The following is a 23,400-nucleotide window of genomic DNA, read 5'->3' on the forward strand; positions in this document are numbered from 1 at the left end:
CTTATACTCATTTAAAGCTCCTATTGTACAGTTTGCACTTCCTAATTATGAAACCACTGCATTCACTCCACCATTGCTTCACACTCTGGAATATGGAGGAAATATATTGGGAAAAATAATTTCGAAAATAGTGTTGATCCAGGGCAAAGAAATAGAAAGTTGAAAGTAAATACATCCAGCGAGTAATAAATTCAAATCCAGCCATTTATGACTGCAGAATGCTGCTAACATGTTGATGATAAGGAGTTCACAGTTCAGTTAAACATCTCTGCTTGGGAACATGTATATCAAAATGATTTCTGACTTGCAATGATGGCCCGAGCAGATGTTCATGTGCAACGTCTGCTTCGGCAAGTTGTATTTCCAATATCTGTGATGGCATGTGACGGCAGGATTATTTATGAGTGAGGGTAAAAGCAATTATGTGATTGACCGCTGCTTAGCGGGCAGCTGCTGCAGTAATGTAGGAGTCATTTTGCACCACGGTGATAAAGGGAGAGAGCTGAGCCACTAAGTAAAGGCTCTTGATTTACTGCTCAGGTTTGTTCTGGCACATCCTAGCGTCATAAGCTCTTGGCAGTGACTGTAAGAATGAGACTGCAGTTTGTAGGCTGAGGTTAGATTTGTTTACACGTGGCTGGACAGACTGTTATATTGTGTGGTATTATCGGCTATGTGTTATTGTCAGCTATGAGAAATGTTTTGAGTGAATATTAGGTATGCAGGTCTTAATGTTTGAAGACAGATGTTACCTGCATGAGGCAGTGGGAGCAGCCAGAGACCCCATCCTTCCTTCAGTAACACACAAACATCTACCGGCTCTGGACTGTGTGACATGAACATGCCTATGAATACTCTGTCTCAAACACACACACACACACACACACACACACTTCCTCTCTCACTGCTCTTCCAGCTGCATGCTGGAGTTTCACTGGGTGCCATCAGTGCAGATTCTGCTCAGTGGTAGAGTCAGTGAAGCAGCTGGAGGATGACAGAGAGAGAGAGAGATCCAGAGGAGGGCTGCCATTGCTGAGGTGTGACCTTGACGTATGGCTGAACACGTATGCTTAAAAATGGATTAGAAATAATAAAAATGTTTATTTATACAGCACTTTTCAAAACAAAGTTACAAAGGGCTTCACATGGTACAAATCTGACAATTAGAAATAATTGCCCAACAAAATACCCAACAATAATATACGATAAAAACCAATAATGATAATAAAACAGACAAGACATGAAACTTTTTTTAAAAGATACATTTTGAGAAGTGATTTAGAAGACGTCACTGATTCTGCAGCCTCGGATCTTCAGACAAGGAGTTCCAGAGCTGAAGGGCCACGACTGCAAAAGTATTTGTTAAAAGCAGAGCGGCTGCGTTTTGTACTAGCCGAAGGCATGAGATTCTTTTTAACTCTGAAAACAATAATCTAAGTGAGATGATGAAGTGTGATCTTCTCGAGATCCGGCCGAGAGAGAAAAGACAAGAATTTTCCCCAAGCTACATTCACAATATATGATCTGTTTTTGTATGCTGTAGAAAATAAAATTATTATTTTGACTATTTTGTCAGTTTGATCTTTGTAACCCTTTGCTGACAGCCAAAATGCTACTTCTTCTTCCCTTCCTCTTTTCTATCTTGCCTACCCAACACTACACACATTTTGTCTTACAGTACATAAACGCTTAAAGGCCCTGAAAACTCATTTTCTAAATTAGCTTCTTACTGTAAGCCGAAGACTTTATAAGCACATTTTAACCGGCATGACAGATTTCTGTATTGAAATTATAAGGAGATTCTTAAGATTTGACACCGGAGCCCCTTGACTCCACTATAATAGAGTATGGATCTTCTATAGGACAGGACAAGGCAGGTTAGGATAGGATAGGATATGATATGAAAAGGATAGGACAGGATATGACAACTAGGGTAGGACAGGACAGGATAGGATAGAACAAGACAGGATAGGACAAATAGGGTAGGATGGGACAGGACAAGATATGTCAAATAGGACAGAACTGGACAGGGCAGGATAGGATAGGACAGGGTGAGATAGGATTGGACAGGATGGCATAGGGCAAACAGGATAGGATAGGACAAATAGGGTAGGATAGGGCAGGGCAAGACGGGATTGGACAAGACAGGACAGGATAAGATAAGATGAAAAATGAGCTGAAACCCTAAAACATCAGTACCAGCTCGACCGGTGACAGATAAACTAAATGTCCCACCAAACCATCCCAGTCTCCCACATCCTCACTGCATGTGCACAGCTGCATGTGTGCTAGAACCACTCCAGGCCACTAGGGAGAGCTGCATTAGTTATAGTTGTACTCCAGCTCCAGTCTGTCTTTCTCCCTCTCCGTCTTTCTCTGAGATTGCAGCTTATGAAGTGAACACATCTGGATGAGGCAAATTCTGTGTGTTTTAGTTATTTATAGGACATCTGGAAAAGCACAGTGGACATCGGCCTCTCAAGAGCGCAGCAGCTCACCACCGGGGCTGACGTTGGTTTTAGGAAATATTGTGGTATTTGTTTGATATCTCACGCAAGCCAGGAGGATTGTCTCTAGAGGGGGTACAGGAAGGATATGTGTTACTGTAGGTGTATGTGTTTCATTGTGTGTGTGTGTGTGTGTGTGAGTTTCAGAGGAAGTTAGGTTGTACACAGCACATCTGTCAACATCTGGGTGCACAGACTGTGTTTGGCTTTCCAGCAACTGGGTGAGATCAACAGCATAAACACACACAGTTTGAGTACAGCCAGAGGATAGAGCAGCAGTAACCCTCCTCCCACATCCACCCACTTCCAAAGCCTCTGATGGCCCCCGAGGGCCCCCAGTTTCCAATCCTGCCACTTCCTATTTCTGGTCTGCGTCTCCTTTACTTCCTTTGTAAGACACATTTCCCTCCCTCTGTCTCCCTCTCTCTTTTGTCTTCACAGACACACACACACACACTCACAGAGACACATTAACACTTTATGTGTAAATGTGATTTTCCCCAGGCTACTTGCTCCTTGGGGAGGCACAGGAGGAGTCGTCTTCTCCTTCTCAGAACAAACTGCTGTGTAACTTCTGTGTGCAGGAAGAGAGAGACAGATGTGAGAAAGATATCTGTCATGGGAGGAGATGTCTCTCAGTCATGTTTTTCTCTCAGCAATTTGCATTTCCCAAATGTGTCGTATGCCGTGTTTGATAGAAAGTTGTTGTGCAGACTAGCGTGGAGAAGCTACAACCAATTCACAGTTACTTAGTTACATGTTTCTTCTTTTCTTTTCTAATGAACTCAAAAAGAAAACACCTTATATGCTTATCTATGTTGTGCCATTTTCGACCAGTCATATCAGTAACCTCTGACGCCTGTCAGTCATAAACATTTAACCCCTGTGAAATGATTTAGAAGTCAATCTGTTTTGATAATGGAGTTTGTTGACAAAAAGTGTTTTCCAAAAAAAGATTAAACAGATTTTGGGATATCACTGAAGCATAAATACCGACATATGACCGAGGTAATTCACGTGAGAAATAGATTATTCTGATGTCATCTGTGGTCTTTCATCACAGGTTTAGGAGATAATATCCTATCCAAAAAATAACCCCACAAATACAACACCATCACCCCATGTCCAGTTGTTGTTTACTCGGTCAGTCTGATGGCTGGCTGGAGGTCCCACACAGGGGACCTCCACCCAGTGACAGCTCACCATATGGGGGGGAGCGGGCGTTCTCTAAGCCCTGTGGAAGTCCACACACATGGATCTCACAAACAGAGCTAAAGCGCCCTGGCAGATGCCACCTCTGTGGTTACCATAGTACACACACACACACACACACATATATACAGCCAAATCTGCCCCAACATCACAGCTACACCCGTCCAGATGATCAAGCTAATTGTGTCCTACTGTTTGATGGTGAATGAACATGTTTTTATTTCCAAAACTGCTCTCCTGTTTGCGATATTGGCTTTTTGGAAAACAGTGGAGTTCACAGAAAGGATAGAGGGTGACCTCACAGTAACCTTATCATACGTCACCAGATTCTGTGAGGCCATTTTGTTTCATTTTGATGTCTTTATGCCTTTGGTATGGTGTGCGTGCAAACTTTGCTGCTTAAGACATTTCAAAGGCATACACTTACCTCAGTGTGTGTCTAAGTATGACAGTGAGTGTGTGTGAGTGTGTCCATGTAAAGTGGTCTAACCTTAAAACCTTTTTATATTAAAAATGGATTAAATGATTATGTGTAAAGGAAAGTGTGAAAAGAGTCGCTTGTAGTGACAAACCCACAGAGAATTATCATCCAACTCTGCAGATCCCCTAAGCTCTACGGAGCATTTTAGCATCCTTCAGCTCATTGTGGTGGTTTTCTGGTCCACAACTTTATTGTTTTGGTTCACTCTCACAGCTCTATTCAGCAAAAAGAGCCTACCTGCTCAGGACCAAACAGCAGACATATACAATTAGCGACTAGCTGGTGAAACATAGTGGAGCATTTAGCAGCTAAAGAGTCAGATATTTTCCTCAGGAGTTGGTGTAGACCAAAAGGAGAGTGAATATTGGACTTACATTAATCGGGTGGATAGATAGGCAACAGTTTGTCATATCGACTTCATGAGGTGATAATAAGAATAAGGTTGTACATAAACCAACAGTTTGACCAGATTATCTAAACCACTTTACTCAGAGATGAAACCAAAAGTGAGGGACCCCGAAATATCTGTAATAATCTTTTATTACACAGGAAAACTGTGCACATACGCCTACAGTAAGTACAGTAGATCAAGTAGAATAGTTTTACGGTTCTCCTTTGTTTCCTCTGGGAGTTTTGTTGAAAACAGCGATTAACTTTGTGAGTACAATGTTATTATGACCTAAAGGAATGATGGCTTAAACTAAGAAAGTAAGAATTATACTTTAACATTACCCCCCACAATTTCCCAGGCTTGTCATGAGGCTTTAGATGAATTTGCTACCTTCCAGAGAGCCGCTGGTTTCAGTTTATACCTGAGCAAATCAACTTGCAGCAGCTTGAAACTTACTTGACACAGGTAATTCATCAAAGTTGTCTGATTTATTTATCATAATTATTCTGAGTTCTGTGAAGAGGCTTATAGTCACAATCACATCAAAATACATCTCTGTCACTGTCTCTTTCTCTTACTTCCCCTCTTTTATTCTTTCATGGTGTCTCTCCTTCCCTCTTCTGCTAAAAAAAAAGTGGTTGCAATTTACTCCTCCTGAATAATGAGAGTATGGCTCCCTCCATTTAGCCTGAGGCTTACAGAACTAACATCTGGGCTGTTTGGCAGGCTGGCCGCCATTGGCCTTGTTGGAAAGCCTCTTCAATGCTGTTCCAGATGCAGGCAAGGGAAGCCCAGCACACACAGATGGAGACACACATACACACCAGAGCTGGCACACACACACATACAGTGCACACAACATTAGGAACATCCGCACATTCATATACACATCGGCGCTGTGCACAATACACACATGAGAGATTCATGCACACAGATGCAAGCACAAATACAGATGTGGGAAGAGTTAAAGATACAGTAAGCTGCAGACAAACAAACACACACACAGATCCAATCTCGCACCCAGATGGAGACAGAGCGGCAGCTGATGTGGTGGGCAGAGCCGGCGCATTGTTGGCACAGGTAACATGTTCTCAACAGCTGGCGCAGGTTAGGCATTCCTGGGAATTGGAGCCACAAGGCAAATGTTCCCGCTGGCTCGGGGGCTGGCGATGTGGCAGGCAGGCTGGCACACCATCGCCCGTACACACACACACACACTTAACGCAAAATGGATGAATCCAGAGGAAAAAAGACACATGAATACTGTCACAGACATACAGAAGTACTGAACTGCATGGGTATGTTTATATCCATATACACATGTACAGCAACATGTTCATGGAGATGCTCAGTTACAAGCAAACACACACACACAAAGAATTTGATTTGGTCTCTCAACTGTTTGTGTCATCCACTTGCTTTCTTCTGAGTTCATCTTTGTGTGTGTGTGTGTGTGTGTGTGTGTGTGTGTGTGTGTGCATGTTTTGTTTTGGTCTCCCTCCTCTGTGTGGAAGTGTATTAGCCTTTTCACTGCCTCAGGGCTCATTTCCTGCCGCAGCTGTTGGCTAGTTCTTCTGACATCTGGACTGAGGAGAGACAGACAGGCATGAAGGCAGAGAGACAGAACAGAGGCTACAGTGGCACTTTTCATTTCAACATGATCTCTGAGATTTTACAATGAAGATTTGAGGAGATCACTCTGCTGTTTGTGCAGTCTTGGCCTGGACTCGGCTGTTATGCATCTGCTGTGGCTGTATTTATTTAAAGCTCTGTCAGTGTTAGTGTTTCCCACTCCCTCTCTCCCTCTCTCATTGTTTGCACATGCATTCTGCCTGGACAGAATATCATTTCCACATCTGCCTTTTTTGGAGATCTGATTTTTGTTATCAGCAAATCCAGAAAGCATGTTGTGTGTAGTTTAAAAAAATACAAATAAACTAGAACATTTTATTCATTTTCATCTGAACAGTGGATGCTGTGACACTATGTTGACACAAAACAGCAGCAGCTTGTCTCTATAATCATCAAAGAAGTCCTCATATGCAAGAGCTGTGTAGCATTTCAGTCTGTAGGTGGTTTCAGCTCCCATAAGGCACTGCTAGACGTGTTTCACTGGTTGCTATGGCAGCTTTTGTGGTATTCAGATACCTACAGAGCAGTGTTGTGTTGTTTGCCTCAGCCGTTTATTATAATTTATGTTTACGGTGAAGTGTTTCTTATAATACCCGTGCAAAAGTGAAATATCATAATACCCCCATGGACACTGTGGTTATGGGTGCTTTGCTCTACATGACAGAATCATGTTGTTGTTGTAATAAATGGCGGCAGATATGGGTCCTTTGTCGTATTCTTGCTTACTTACTACCTCACAACCTTGGTCACACATCTGTTTCACCCTTTAATTTTGCCTTGGCGTTACCCTCTTGATCTCTTTCTTGACCTTACCGATTGGCTCCTCTCTTGACTTTCCATCTCCTTTATTTTCTGTTGTAGATGCCAATAAGGTCAACACTGTGCTCCACATGAAATAAAAATTGACATGACATCTATTATCTGGTCATTACATTCTGTCTTTTTATATATATCTATATATCATGATTGGCATTGCTGTTTATTTTATGTGTCTCTAATTTTCCTTATTTTTTTGTATTCGTGAGTAATTTTTGTTTATCAATGCATGTTCTTTATATTGTCTGGTTTATTTGTAATTAATTAATGTTTTAATTTTAGCTCTGTGGCTCTAGAGACGCCAATGTCAGTCTGTCGGCTGCTCCATCATTTTGATCCACACTGAAATATCTCAACAACTATTGCATGGAGTGCCATGACATTTTACACAGACATTCACGGTCCCCAGAGGAAGCACATTGACCTTGGTGATCCCCTGACTTTTACCACCACCAGCCACCAGCTGGCCAATGTTTTCAAAGTTATCTCAACATCTACTTGATGGATTTTTATGAAATTTGGTACAAACATTCGTGTATCCCTCAGGATGAATCATAATCACTTTGATGATCCTCTGACTTTTCCTTTGTGCCATCATCAGGTCAAGTGTCTACAAGCAGAACTAAAAACACTCCCATCAGCCTCAGCTGTACTTAATGTTCAGTGATAATTAGCAAATGTTAGCATGCTAACAAACGAAGGTTGGTGAACATGGTAAACATTATACCTGCTACACATCAGCATGTTAGCATTGTCATTGTGAGCATGTTAGCATGCTGATGTTAGCATTTAGCTCAAAGCACTGCTGTACAGCCTCACAGAGCCACATGCCACTCTGGTATTTGTTTATTTTTCATTTAAAGAAGTGCAAACATAAACAGATGAATAAAAGGAAGTGTTCTTAGACAGCTGAGTCACTATGAAAGCCGACATAGGCTGAAGTTCCTCTAAACAAGAAGTATTTTTAAATATCAAGCTGCATTAACATTGACAATGCAAATTTCCCCGCTGAGGGATTAATAAAGGATCTTATCTCATCTTATCTTATCTTAAAACTAGTATAACTATTTCGCATGCAACAATAGATTGTGGTGCGGCAATCAAAGCCAAATGTGCTGCTTCTGTATGGTCTCTAATGCCTGTTTGCTTGTGTGCACACAACAAATTTGATTTTGTTTGGAGTGTACTCTGAAGATAATACAAAAAAATTAATTTGGAAGGGAAAAGCCCCTAAATGTCCAGCAGGGGTGTTTGTATGTGGCAGCACGGCTGGCCAGATGTAGAGTCCCCCCACCACTCCAGTCCACACGCACACACACACACACACACACACACACACACACACACACACACACACTCCCTCTCTCAGCTCAGCGAGGGGACGGCCGGCTGGCTGTTGGCTTGGAGGCGCCATTAACCAATTTAGCTTCCAGATGTCCATCATGCAGCCATAGCCAAAGCTGCACAGCTCTCTGTGAGCTTCACACGCACGGGTGTGAACAGCCCACACACACACACACACACACACACACACACACACACACTGCTGAGCTGTGATGTGCTGATGCTGAGACACAAACAGATACATATAGAATGACAGAGACTTCAGATGTACAAGACGCTTTCACTTTAACACATCACACACACAGCAGAGCCCACTGCACTGCTGCTGCTCTCCTTGTGTGTCTGTGTGTGTGTGTGTGTGTGTGTGAGGGTGATATTTGATTGACAAGCACAGAACCTGATAAAACTGAGACTTTTTGATGATTTCTAAAATGATCCTCCACCATCTGGAGAAAAGCAAGTTAAATACACAGTTGTTTCTCCTGATGTCTAGTCCCCCTGAGACATGAACACACACACACACACACACACATACTTCAGAAAGTGCATGTCTGTAAAGGCATGCATGCACACAGACACAGACACACACACACACAGAAACACACATGTAAACTCGAGCATGCACTTACACAAACACATATTCACTTTCCTCAAATGGGCAGATGCTGCACCTCTAGAGGCACAGAGACCCAGCAGCTGTTCCCCAGCCAGTCAGATGGGCTACCAATGGTAGTTCATGAATATTTTACACTCAGTCAAAATGGCTGCATTCCAGACTCCTACGACAGAAGCCACACTGGACCAGATGATCAGATCATTAAACTGTATGGACGGACTTCCTCCCACCATCAGCTGGAAATGAATATATAATATTTGAATATTTGAATATTTCTGGGAGGTTCAGACGCAGACAAAAAGTTTGTGTTGTGGAGTTACTGAGAGGAGTTAGCTGAGGGGACGTTGGGTTTGTAGTTTGAAGTGAAGTGTATAGTATGTTCCTTTGTATTTTTAAGTCAACGTTATGCTCTATTTGAATCACTCTCGATGGTTGTGTGAATTGTTGTAAATCTACAACTGAGAAAACCCTGCAAAGAAAGTTTTTTCAATCTCCAGTTTAATGTTATTTTGACATCTACTCATAAAATCAAACTTTGTAAAATGTGGCAATACAAAACTTGGGGAGGCATTAAAATACTTTCAAAAAGAGTCACAAAAACAAAAACCCTGCCTTCCATTTGAATATTTCTTTATATTTTTTGCAGCATCTATTACAACCTAAAGATCTCCACATTGTTACTGTACTCACACTAAAAATATGAGCTTGAGAGGAGAAGATGTGACAGACAACATGTTTGTATGATTCTTGTTATTTCACCTAGTCTCCTCCAAGCTCTACTGCTCTTTCTCTTCCTCACAGGGGCAGCTCGGTCCAGGGGTATTCAGGGTGTTTGGATCTATAATGGGTTTGGATGTGCTGCTCACCTCGCCAAGAAAAAAGGAGGATCAGGACGTCTGGGATGCAGAGAGGAAAAAGTGCAGCCAATTGTACTAATAGACATTGCTTCCATCTCTCTCTGTTTCTGTCTCTGCCTTGGAGGATGGATTGATCTCATTGGCCCCAGGGCTGAGATTCAAACATCTGTCTGCTGCCCCCCCCTCCCCCCTCCCTTCCTCTTCCTCTGTCAGCCAGCCAGTGTCTCCCAGAATGTCTCCCGTCTTGCTTGCCTCTATTACAAGCATGATGAGGGAAGCTGTGGGACACACTGTGGAGGGCCGCTGGATCGATGGATAGATGGACAGGATGTGTTCCAAGTGGTCGCAGTGTCCCTCAAACTACCAAGACAGTACAGGTGATTTTGCCAAGCCCAAACTGGAGAATCCCCTTCTTGTATCTTGTCTTGTATCAAAAATGATCCACTAATCGCACAACCAACTTACTGTGTTCAAATCAGTCAGAGTTGCCTAAGAAATTGTCAAAGGAGTGAGTGAGACACTGATCTTGGATGCTGCGTTCTCTGTTGCCCCCTGTGAGCTGCTTTTTATGGGTTTATTTCATTATTTTGGCCCCCTGCTGCTTTGAAGCTGAGCTAAACAGTTTACAACGAGTGCAAATGGGCTTAAACGTCTTTATCCCCAAATTTACCAGTAAATTAAAGGTCAGATTCACAACAAGCTGGCAACAGATGCAACAATATGTCTGTGTCCATTGAAAGAAATATATAGGACAGAGAGTTGAAGAGAAAGCTTTTTAGATATAATGAGATAAAAGGGTTTTACATCAAGCATACCATTTGTAAATGAGACTGTTGTGTGTTTAAAATGTTTTATTAAATGTATTTTCAGTAAAGAAATCCTCCATAAAGCATGCTGAGATGCCATTTATGCTGCATTTTAGTGGGAAAAATACAGATCATCATCTGAATCCCTTTTCAGAGTTGCTTTCAAACAGCTGTCTGTGTTGAGCACCTTTGAATATAAAAACCCATTGACAAGCAAAATATAATGAATGCTGGCAAGGAAAGGCAGAAGCTGTGAAGCATACAGTCGTAATGTCTCAGGGATGGCCAGAGGTTTTCTCTGAATCGCTTCTTCTGCCAGATTCATAAAATGCTTTTTTTCTTTGCTTCAGACAAAAAATAAACCTGCACTCAAGGGCTATCTGCTTCAGGGGGACTGAAATAAAAATAAAAATACACCGTTGCCTGAAATAAGCACCACAAATACAGTGAACAGACACAGAAAACAAGTTGAATGTAGCACAAAAAGCAGCGCTGTGTATCATGCAAGTGTAAACAAATTATGTATAAATCGAAAAGATTTTTCTTTATTTTCATGTGCGGTACTTCATCATCTGCGCTCAGTAATTAGTTGTTTCATTACATGCCCTGTACATCTCTGCTTTTCAATGTCTTCACTGTATGTATTATTTACTTCCTCTCTGTAAATGCTTTGGCAACGTATCTTTTGATCAAAATGTCATGCCGACAAAGCTTCCTTGAACTGAACTGAATAGAGAGAGAATTAGAGTGGAAAACATGGGATCTACAGCGACCTCCAGAGGTGGAAAGTAGAAAATCAGCTACATGCGATGCTGTATTTACACCAGAACAATGCACATACTCAAATTAGTTGGGCTCTATGTAACTGTGCACTGTATAATTAATATCTAAAGGAAACAAACAACAGATAGAACAATTATCATCATTGTGACAGTGTTTGAAGATCTGAGGAAGGTCTGACCCTCTAAATATATGAGACTATTTGTGGATTTCCTCTCAGTTTTAAGCAGAAAAAGGGAACCAAACCCAAACAAAAAGGTGTTGTCTTTTGCAGTGGAAGTGTGAATGCAAGCTCTGCTTTGCATATTGGTCTTTCTATGTTCTTTTTTTTCCTGCCTGCCTTCTGCTTTGTCTTTAGTTTTGAGCTGTAGGGAAGATGAAATAGTAGTACAGATAATTTCAAACATCAGGCTGGCTCTGCTTTTTTTGGCTCACATGAACACACACACACACACACACACGGCTGTATTCTGGCATCTGTCAGTGGCAAAACAATATGTGGATCAGAGAGGGGAACACAGGAGCGCTGAAAGAAGTTTAGAAAATTGCACAGGAATCTCTTGAGGCATACACACACACACACACACACACACACACACACACACACACACACACATACACACACACACACAGCAGATTTCAGTGCATTCAAAGCTATCTGAAGTGCACCTTTCTCTCAACAGTATCCTATACATAGGAGCTACAAAAGAGCCCGTCTGACAGTGAGGTGAGTCTTCCACATGTGACATCTTCCTGCACACTGAGAGGAAATTATGCAAAAAATATATTCAGGCCTAATATTCAGTGAAATCTGCAATTACCCTCAAAATGGTTGGACTACTTTATATTTATTGCTCAAATTAGCTAACAGTTTTGAAAGTCTGTTGTTAAATCCAATTTTCTGTACAGGGCCTCATGCTGAACTGTTCCTGCCTGTGGGCCTAATTGTATTTTTGTGCATGAACAAGGGGCTCATTGTAATGCGCTGGTAACGTGGATCCCCAAATTGATAGACACATAACAGGGTCATCATTCATTTGCATTTTAACAATTCCTTCAGCTATGACACCGGATCGTGTGAATTCATTACCATACAGGGCTGCAGTTCATCCAGCCATCTATTAGTAACGCCAATTAGTTTACTGGGACAGGTTTAGGGGATGCAAATAGGCCCGCAGACTCATTCAAGCAACCAGAGCTGCCCAAACTTTTTCATGTCAGCGCTCCCATGACAGACGTTCGATGGAGGTTTTTGTCCCACTGACCCACGTCTGAGAAGGTTTTTAAAAATGTTTGGATATAATTTTACAGCTGCAGAGTGAAACCTCTGATCAGTAGTCATTTCTAAGTGTACTAAATTATTTATTTTGTCTATTTATGACTCCCTCCCCTACGAATGATCAGATTTATTTCTGTTTAAGCTTGCTTTAACACAATTAACTTGTTGTTCCTTCTGTTTCTGTGACCCCCCTTTAAATTCAAGACCCTGGTTTGAGTACTTGAACATCCCTTTCTTAAAAATTGTCCCTTTTTTTCTGTACAGGGAGAAACGCTGCTGCTGATGTCGCTCTGTGTCCTACATTTGCTGCTCTCTTCTCTTGGATGTCATTTAGGAAACTTACAACCCAAATGTCTCCAGCTCTGCAGCACTTCACACTTCTTCAGAAAATAGGTATGAAAATCAACCTCAGGCAGATGTATGACAAAAACACAATCTCATATAAGGCTGTACTGTGGATGATCAGGTTGTTTTAATACTCAGCGTCAGCATCAGTGTGAATACATGCAACAGCCTGTTTATTGTAAACGGCAGCCTACAGGTTAAACAGGCCTTGCCACACAAAGCCTCTGCAGTTCTTCAGCAAGGCACAGCATGTCTTGGACTTGGAAAGTTATATTTATCAGAGGCCTAAATGCCCTTCTTTGTATACAAGGCCACTGCTCGGTCTATGTTACTCCTTTAAAGACCATTCTTACGACTCCTTTCATGTTCCAATGTCTAATTTTGGGGACTTTAAATTTAGTTTATGCTGGCAAACCACCTTAAATGTGCAGTAAATCAAATTAAATATCTCTGCCCCTCTTTTCACGAAACAAACATGTTTTATACGGCTACATTTTCACCGTGTCCACAGCCTTTTGTCACTGAGGGTTTGTCCTTGTCCACTCATAGAGCTTAGACTGACAATCTGACAATCACATCACAAACTGAAAGCAACCATGCATGTAAACTGTGGTCGCCGCTGAAGGCGTTGGACAGACTGTCATGACATGTATAGTGAAACAAAAGGAGATTATCCTCAGTATAATGTTTTCTAATGCAACTGTATGCCACAAGTCAATTACCTCTCTTTTTGGAAACTAACAGCGTACTGGAGGGATGCATCAAACAATTATTTCATCATCCACCTGTGTGTAGATTATTTTTCCAATGAACTGATTAATAGCTTAGTCAATAAAATAGGTAAATGTACATCACTTGAGCTCAAGCTCTTCAGGTTGCTTGTTTTGTCCAGCCAAAAGTCCAAAAAAAACACCATTAAGAAGTTTTAACCAGAGAATGCTTCACTTTTTTTTTTTACTTGATAAACAAATTATTAACAATTAATCAATTATCAAATCCTTTGTGATTTTCAGTGATGTATTTAGTCGACTACATAGTGGCCTAATAATACCTTCTAGTAGGCATTATCATTACTTATAACATCTGGGCCTGCATAACCAAATCAGGGTTACTATTTCTAAGTCTGGTGATATTCTATATTTGTGCTATTGTTAACAAGAAAAGAGCAAAACCAATAATTAATTATTCTTACAAACAAGTATTATCTGTGTATCTACATCCTGATCATATTCCTCTGTGCCATAGAGCTCCAGTGTTGTTCAAAAACTATGAAAAACACTGGGTGACATGTTTCTGCATTATGACGAACATGAGCACTATAGTTTATTTTGAGTCAATCCCACATACACCATCCTGCTGCTGGAAATAGGTACCAGCAAATACACTGTTTACTCCTGTTTTAGTTTTAGTAACATTTGCTAAAAACTACAGTGCCCTGCTGTTTTGAGAAACTATGTAAGTATTGAGAGTGAGTCTAAGTCTTTATGGTCCTCTGATTGGGGTCTTCTTGTTGTTCCTCGATCTTACGGGGACTGTGGAACTCTCTCCCTTTGGACACCTTTAAAAAGCAGCTCAAGACTTTGTGTAATTGTTCTATTAATTTCTATTTTATGGTGTTTTATGTTTGTATTTTGGTTTGCCTCAATTCATTTGTGACTTTGGGAGTCTCTGCTCTTGAAAGATTTTTTTTAACTGCACCTGTTTGTTTTTTTTTGGCAGGAACAAATAGTTTAACCAAAAGCTGTTATTATTTCAACAATGCAATGTTAAGCACCGCTGGAAATCAACAGGGCTTTTTTTTTCCTGTCAAGGTGGTGCACCTGCTCACATCAGCTCCGCCCCCACCCCACCCCCCCGCGCTTCGGCTTGACTACAGTACCCAGGCGGCACCGCGCCTCTCTCCACTCTCTCGCTCTCCGCTGCGCCAGTCCGCCTCACTGACTCGCAGAACCAGTTGGTTTGGCCCAGCTTCTTCTTTCCTGCCTTCTCGCTGTGTGTGTGCTGCTGCTGCTGCTGCTGTTGTTGCCTGGTATCAACCTACGCCGACGAGAGAAGAAGACATATCCCTCCCTCTCTTCTGTTCCAATTTGCCTTCACTTTCCTCCTCGCCGGCACCATTGGCTTCCGTGCCGTGCCAGTCAACTCGCCTCCTTTTCCCAGCCCGAGTTGAGCAGCAACAGCTCGGAAACATCTGGCCGCCGCAGAGTGCTAGACTCCCCGTCCCCTCCGCCTGCTCGCCTCGGCAGCCTGTTATGGAAATTAGTCCAAAGTCAATCTAGTTTTTGTCTCCTGAAGGAAAGAAAGCGGGATCTGACGGAGGAAGCGGGGAAGACGTTGGACCGTGTTGTCTGTAAGTGCTGCCTCTAATTCCGGAGTCCGATTAAAGGAGGCTCAGGAGGGAGAGAGAGGGTGGGTTACGGAGGGGAAAAAGTAGCTAAACCTTCCTTAGCATGACTGTGTTGTCTCCTCGCACTAATAGTTGCTATGTTAGCTCTCCCTCCGCGGTGTTTTAGCAGCTGTTGTCATAGCACCGGGGCCTTCCGAACAACTGTAAATAGCTTAATATTGTAGCTTCTTCGCCTTACTTTTGTTAGCCATGTTCGGGCTATAGCTAGCTGCGTGGGTCAGTGTGTCTCAGTGTCTCTCTCTGTCTCTTTCTGTGTTTGTTGTGTCTTCTGCTAACAAATTAATCACAATCTTCTTGTGTTGTTAGTTTGTTCGGCGACAGGTCTCACAGCCTAACTAACACTACTTTGACTTTTTATGCTAATTTCCTCGCCGCACAAAGCTCACAAGCAGCCGTTGACATTTTTCTTAGGCTGCTTTAAATGAAGTTAAAAGCTGTATTAGTCTAATTTATAACAAACTTATTGATCACATTGTTGGCATGTGGGAGTCCGGGTGTTGGATGTAGCACTGTCACGATATTAAAATGTGTAAAAGTAAAACTGAAATTGAAATAGTGCATCTCAGTGTTGAACAGCGAGCAGGCTCACACGACTTTCCGACACTGTAATTAAAGATGCTAACTTAAACTCCAGTGGTGAAGTTAATTAAAGTTGGATAAATTAATGTTTCCGACTTTGAAAGCAGGGCTGAATTTTTACCTAAGCTTATTAAAGATTGTAGAAGTTTAAGTATTGCCTAAATATTTGCCTAAGTATAGGTTAAAAACAGGTTTGAACCTATTTCATTTTTTGACACAACTGCCAATTTATTCAAGCAAAAATTTGCTTATATTAACCAGAAATGTTTTCTAGTTAACTTATGAAATGTTGTACACACTCACATGTTGCTCATCACAACGCAAGAAAAATAACTTTAATGTTCATATAATTTACCTCCACATTTGTGTTTGTCTGTGATAAAAGCCTAATAAGTTTAATATTGTTGTTCTCATTTGTTTTTTTTGTTTTTTTTTATCGTGTAACATCAGTAGGCAACATTTTTTTTAATACCATGGTATGTGTGTGCTTTATTAGTAATTTAAAGTAATTGAAAATGAAAGTAGTTTTGTTCCTATACTTGCATACAGTAGATAGCTGGAAATTCACACGCCTCTAACACACACCGAAATGAAAGTGAAATAAGGCTGTTGTAATAAGTTTCTCCCCGGCTTATTAAAGGCTTGTATGCCTTTTGTTTAGGATTTGTTCTCTTTCTTTATGACTTGTTCCCATTGTTTCCTCATTTCATTTTTGTTCCTGTCAGTTGTCCGAAGGGTCCGGGCAGAGGGGTGGTGGGGAGGGGGCCGATGGGTGTATGGATAGATGGATGAATGAATGAGTGAGTGAATGAATGAATACAAGACGAGGCAGCAGCGCTGAACCGTAAAGAAGTGGAAAACAATATCAGCTGCGTGCGTCTGTCAGTTGCAAATGTGCTGTGTTGGCCTTTGTTTATGGTTACTGGAAGGAGACAGACAGTGAGGGAAAGACCGAGGAGTGTTTAAAGATTTCACAACACCAGAAAAAGGTTAGAGTAAAGTTTTTACTCAGAACCTCTGTATATATTCTGTAAACTTTCCCCTTCCTTGATAGTTTTGGTAGAAGTGGGTGGTTGTGGTTGCATGATTTGGTGTGTAAACTCTTATGTTTTCCAAAAAACAAATCAGCATCCGACTGCATTTTGTAGACCCGGGGTTTTTTTTCCCAGAGAGAGAGAGAGGGAGAGAGAAAAAGGGGGAGAAAGAGAGACAGAGAGACAAAGTTGCGTGGTGTTGGTAGAATGAAAGAGGAGTCTGGTGGCAGGAGTGTAGAGGAGGCAGCATATGGCTGTAGAAAGAGCACAGCTGGAGGTAGCATCTCCATCTGAGGATGATGTCAGAGCAGCTGACAGGCTGCCATCCACCCCACCTCCTCCTCCTCCATCCCTCCACCGCCTCCACCCCTCCCCAGTCCTTTATTGTGAGTCTCAGCGGCAGCCTGGGAGAGTTAGTGCTGTGTGTGTGTGTGCGTGCGCTGTGTATGTGTGTGTGTTCGTGGCTGCCGATCAGCGCCAGTTAGGAGGAGGAGGAGGAGGAGGAGGAGGGAGGTGGTATCTCGTTCCCCCTCCAACATCTCCTCCACTTTGCATCTGTCCCTCGCAGTTTGAACAGCGTGTTTTTTTTTTTTTGCCTGCCTGCCTCCCTCTTCTTCTTCTTCTTCTTCTTCTCTCCTCTTCTACCCACTCATTGATTCAGAGAGAGCGAGCGAGGAAGAGAAAGAGAGAGAGAGAGAGAGAGAGAGAGAGAGAGAGAGATAGATACTCAGCCTTTCCCAGCCAGAGAGCCCAGCTATTCTGCTACAGTGGAGTTAATCAAGTTGATGCATACTGCTGCAGGTATTGTTTTGTGTGTGCGTGCGTGTGCGTGTGTGTGTGTGAGGCAGAGTGAATAGAGTAGTGGGGTAGTGGAGTAGTTATTTTGTTTTTGTTGTGGGGATCTCCGGTGTGTCAAACCAGTGTGAGCGCCGTGTGAAACTGCTGGTGAGTAGTAAACTCGTGTTGGTGCTGCCTGTCTGAGGGGTAATTGCAGTCCGGGAACACTCTGCTGTGTTTTCTTTAGTTTGTAGTCTAGTTTGAGTCCTGCATTTAAAACTTGGCTATTGTTTTGCGTTTTCCTATTTGTGTTGTCAGGCATTTTGTTCAGACACTTGTTAATTGAAAGCAAAGTTACAACAGTTTTCTTCATTTATTATAATATAAGTGAAATAATTATTAAACATCATGCTTTTTTGACCAACATCTTAATTAAAAAAACACATTTAGTCAATTTTTTAATTAGTTAATTTTGAGTGAATAAAATGTACACGTTTTTTTGTTAATAAAAGGGGGAAAAAAAGACAAACTTTAAGCAAAAAAAAATAGCATGAGCAGTTATTTAATCTTAATCATCTAATCAGTTCTTTTCTTTCAGTTAAATCGCTGTAAAATTACTTGAAAGCATGTGCGGTCTACGCTACCCTCTTTTTTCCCCTCCTGTCGGCTGGAGTAGAGGAGACTAATTTAGAAGTTGCAGATTTGAGCTGCCTGAATTGGCTAGACAGCTGTAATCGCACTCCCTCCTAGTCTTAATCTCTTTATCTGGCTAGCAGCTGCCATATGGCCCCCGTCAGCTGGATCAGATGTGGGTAAGCCTCCCTCCCCGGCCGTCCCAGCCTCTCTCTCTCACCCTCTCCCTCCCTGCCCCTCTGTGTCTCTCTCTCAGACCCCTGCCTGAGCTGGCCGGCCGGGCCGGGTGGGCCGGGTGATGGGCTGCTGCCCTCCTGAGCCTCCGCCGACGGCTCCCTCCCCACCGCCGCCACCACCGTCTTTATTTTTAGCCATCTTTAAGGATTAGGATTGATGCTGTGACGAGCAGGGCACTTACAGTGATTGTACTGTAAATCTTCTCTTCTTGGTGGTGGGCGGAGGGTGGTGGGGGTTTGAGGAAGAGGGCAGCTTCTACTATGGGGCGGATGTGTGGGGTTTTTCTTGTAAGATTCAGATGGGAAGGATTGTGTGTGTGTGTGTGTGTGTGTGTGTGTGTGTGTGTGTGTGTGTGTGTGTGTGTGTGTGTGTGTGTGTGTGTGTGTGTGTGTGTGTGAGTGACGGTGTGTGTGTGTGTGTGTGTAGAAGGAGGAGGTGGCAGAGGGGTTTGGCTGGACAGAGGGGGGGATTGGGGGTGGTGGGGTTGGGAGGTGGTACACCCTTGTCCCCGTAAGCCCCCTCATTAAAAGCACTCTGAACGAGCCGGAGGGCGAGCACACACACACACACACACACACACACACACACACACACACACACACCCACACACAGACACACACACACACACACACATTTGGACATTCTTGGTTTAGCTTCATTCAAATGAGGTGATTTAACTGCTTTGGTTAACACAGTGCAGAGCGGGACCAATGTATTTTCTCAGGCAGGACAAATTGACTTGGTTAACAGGTGGGACTTAATGATTTTACACATTTCATTCTCGTTATCGCCTTCTTTTTGCCTAATTAGTTGTTCATTTATTTCAGCAACTAGATAAATTTTACAGACTCGTTTTTAAGGACTCCTGAAGAGCATTGCTGCAAGTTTTCTGTCTTTTTCCCCCCCCTCGTCTAATCTCACACCTAAAGCCGGTGCTCGCAGGTTAAACGAGGGACAAGCTGTTTTGTTTTCAACAGTGCTATTTCAATTGGCCAGTTTTCCTGCTCGACTTAGCCTGTGGAGGTGGTTGGTAGGTAGGCTGGTACTAAGTGTGTGTGTGTGTGTGTGTGTGTGTGTGTGTGTGTGTGTGTGTGTGTGTGTGTGTGTGTGTGTGTGTGTGTGTGTTGTGTACGTGAGGACAGTGTGTGCAGCTGAAAGCCGGTTACCTAAAAGGGCCGTGCCAGGCCAGGCCAAAGTGGGTTAATAAAAATAACCAGCGTAGGAGCAGCGACAATCCAGGAGTGCAGGCAGAGGAGTTGGAGAGATTCAGAGAGAGAGAACAGAGAGACAGAAGAATCTGTCGCTGCTGGTTTACCTGAGATTAAGTCTTTCTGTGGGCAAAAACTGAATCAGTGATTATTCTTTTATTATTATTTAACTTAAATATTTAATCTTTTAATTGAAATTATCTGCAGTTTTTCTTCTTTTCCCCTTTTCTTTTTCTTTATTTCAAAGAAAGTAAATAATTATAGAAATAAAAAGAACGTTTGGCAACGTTGTACGAAGGAATGTGTGGACGACTTTACAGTCACCTGCATGGTGTTTTTGAATTGGAGCAGAAATATTTCCATTGATGTTGTGATTGTGAGTCAAAAATCATGGCTGTGCGGGTCATTACCTGGTATACATAAAAATATAAGCAGATTTTAAATATATATGGTATATTTACTGCGTGTTTTGTTGTGTTTTTTGTCGTATTTTAATATACTTTTTATGCCTTTAAAAATGTTCCTTTTTTCACTTCTCGGTCTTCCGGTTTTTACTGACCTACCTTCTCCCGATGTGTTTCTTTTCGCTCGCTCGTCGCCTTCTCTGTGGTTTGTTTTCAGCATCTTGTACCATATGTGTTTTTGGCATTTGCCTCTTCTCTCTTGCGTCTCTCTGTTTTTGTTTTAATTGGCCTCGTTTAAGATAATTTTGTGTCATAATCTCTGTACTTAACTTGAATTATTTTACCTCAGACACACGTTTCATTTCAAAGATTAAGTGAAGTTTGTTGACTTGCCTCTTCTTAGAATCTTAGAGTCTTTGAATTTAAAGTCTTTTGTAGGTTTTGCTTTTCATCTACATTTCTCGGTTCCTTTTTTTCTTCTGTATTTACCTTTACTGAAATGAATATTTTATTTAAAATGCAACACTTTGTTAAAAACTCGGATACTGAGACCTTTATCTAACTCTGACTCTACCTCTGTGTCTCTGTGTGGCTGCAGGTTATGAGGACGGCAGGATGGAGTTCCCAGACCACAGCAGACATTTACTCCAGTGTCTGAGCGAGCAGCGGCACCAGGGCTTCCTGTGTGACTCCACGGTGCTGGTGGGCGATGCCCAGTTCCGGGCCCACCGCGCTGTGTTGGCCTCCTGCAGCATGTACTTTCACCTCTTCTACAAGGACCAGCTGGACAAGAGAGACGTGGTGCACCTCAACAACGACATTGTCACAGCCCCGGCCTTTTCCCTGCTCCTGGAGTTCATGTATGAGGGCAAGCTGCAGTTCCAGGACCTTCCCGTAGAGGATGTGCTGGCAGCGGCCAGCTACTTGCACATGTATGATATTGTCAAGGTGTGTAAGAAACGTTTGAAGCAGAAGGCCACGGCGGAGGCAGACAGCACGCGCAGAGAGGAAGATGGCGGGTCCAGCTGCTCCGATAAGGCTGACAGTCTATCAGACGGTTCTACAGACCGGCCTGCCACGGCCGACCTGCTGCACAGTGATGAAGAAGAGGAGGGGAAGGCCGAGGGAGGACCGCTGTGGCTGAGGCTGCCATCTGCAGACAGACCAGGGACACCAGCCATGGCTACAACCAGCCCAGGGCATGGCGAGGTGGAGATGCAGGGTGGGGAAGGGCTGGGGGAGAGAGGGAAACTGCTCTCCCCGGCCGGCAGCCCCACCAGCTCCACTGGATCTCTCTCACAGAGGTCCCACCGCTCCGTGAACTCTCGTGGAGGGCGCAGGGGCAGGAGGGTGTCAAATGATGCGGCTGACTGCGTCCTGGACCTGTCAGTCAAGCCGATTGCCGGTAGCAACCACAGTAATCACCACCAGTCCTATTTCAGCGGGGCAGCGACACCAGACAGCCTCCAAAGCCCATTGGCTGTGAGGGTGAAGGTGGAGAGGGGCGTGGCGTCAGACGAGGAAGAGGAACTGGGAGGTGGGGACTATGACATGGAGCACAGCGGCATCACCAAGGCGACGGTTCCCAGTGCCAACGGGGGCCTGACCCACCACGGGGTCGGAGGGCCTCTGTCGGCCCAGCGGAGGCTCGGCCTGGAGGCGCACCTGTCCGCTCTGCGAGAGGCCTCTCTGGCCTCAGAGCTGGAGCGGGACGAGAAGCCTTCGGCCACAGCGGACGACGAGGACATACTGGGGGGTGAAAACGAGCGCGCCCAGGCCGAGGTGGCCAGCATGGATAGTTCCCTGCTGCCCTACGTCTCCAACATGCTGTCAGCTCAACACACCCAGATCTTCATGTGCCCGCTGTGCAACAAGGTTTTCCCTTCTCCGCATATCCTGCAGCTTCACCTCAGCTCCCACTTCAGGGAGCAGGAGGGCATCCGCTCCAAGCCCGCTGGAGACGTCAACGTGCCCACCTGCAGCATCTGCAGCAAGACCTTCTCCTGCATGTACACGCTGAAGCGCCACGAGCGGACACACTCCGGTGAGAAACCCTACACCTGCACCACCTGCGGCAAGAGCTTCCAATACTCACACAACCTCAGCCGCCACGCAGTGGTGCACACGCGTGAGAAACCGCATGCTTGCAAGTGGTGCGAGCGACGCTTCACGCAGTCCGGGGACCTCTACCGACACATTCGCAAGTTCCATTGCGAACTGGTCAACTCGCTGTCAGTGAAGAGCGAACCGCTGGCACTGCCCAATGTCAGGGACTGGGCGATTGAGGACAGTTCCCAGGAACTGTGGAAGTAGAAACAGACTGCTGGGTTTGATAAAGGGAAAGAGAGCGGAGAGTGACAGAAGGGCAGAGAGGCATAGGGAGGTGAAAGGGAGGTGGCAAAGTTTGATATTCGGGGGTTCAAGTGAGTCATGTTCTTGTGTGTCGCAAAATCTCATTCAATTGCACTTTAATAGCACATGAAAATGTTACTACTGAGTTTTTTTGTTGTTGCTGTTTGGGGTAATTTTGTTTTATTTTATTTTATTCTGAACTCTTATTTTTATTTGGCTTAAGTTCTGTTTTGGTGGTTTTCATTGCGTCTAAGGACGATGGGTCCCAGTGAGAATGTCTCGCCTTTTTGAAGAGTTTTCACTCTTGTTTGTGTTTCATCTCAGACACAACACTCCAACGCTGGCCAGCGTGTCGGTCCCAGTTCCACAGACAGCAAACACCACTGCAGGAGTTCAGGTCGAACACACTGAAGTGAAAAAGCATTACAATACACTAAACGGGTACTGTGATCACCACAAGTCGATACCACCACACACGCACACCCAGTTTGAAGAAGTGTGTGTGTGTGTGTGTCTGTGTACTGCACTACTCTGGCAAACATTTCACCTAATGTGCGTAAGTGTGTATGAGTGTGTTTTGTGTGTATTAATTTTATTTCCTACTGGCATGGAGGTGTCGTTGGCGAAGCGCTCTCTGCTTCTCTCGTTAAGCTCTTTGGTGTTGTGTGTTCAGGGTTAAGCTGACTGACTGACAGACGAACTG

At 43.5% G+C, this 23,400-nt stretch overlaps 1 protein-coding gene across 3 annotated transcripts; it reads left to right on the forward strand.

Moving 5' to 3' along the window:
* The first annotated feature begins 15,375 nt into the window (after positions 1 to 15,375).
* On the forward strand, positions 15,376 to 22,945 carry zbtb18 (zinc finger and BTB domain containing 18). Of its 3 annotated transcripts, none has more exons than XM_070916338.1 (2): positions 15,376 to 15,416; positions 20,944 to 22,945. In XM_070916338.1, the coding sequence occupies exon 2, from the start codon at positions 20,961 to 20,963 to the stop codon at positions 22,656 to 22,658; it is 1,698 nt and encodes a 565-aa protein (XP_070772439.1). In that variant the 5' UTR covers positions 15,376 to 15,416; positions 20,944 to 20,960; the 3' UTR covers positions 22,659 to 22,945. The 3 variants fall into 3 exon arrangements, with proteins under 3 accessions (XP_070772439.1, XP_070772440.1, XP_070772438.1); XM_070916339.1 differs by lacking the exon at positions 15,376 to 15,416 and adding an exon at positions 17,857 to 17,887; XM_070916337.1 differs by lacking the exon at positions 15,376 to 15,416 and adding an exon at positions 19,444 to 19,483.
* The last annotated feature ends 455 nt before the right edge of the window (positions 22,946 to 23,400 follow it).

This window comes from Enoplosus armatus, chromosome 12 (assembly GCF_043641665.1).
Source record: "Enoplosus armatus isolate fEnoArm2 chromosome 12, fEnoArm2.hap1, whole genome shotgun sequence".
In the NCBI taxonomy this organism is placed as follows: domain Eukaryota; kingdom Metazoa; phylum Chordata; class Actinopteri; order Centrarchiformes; family Enoplosidae; genus Enoplosus; species Enoplosus armatus.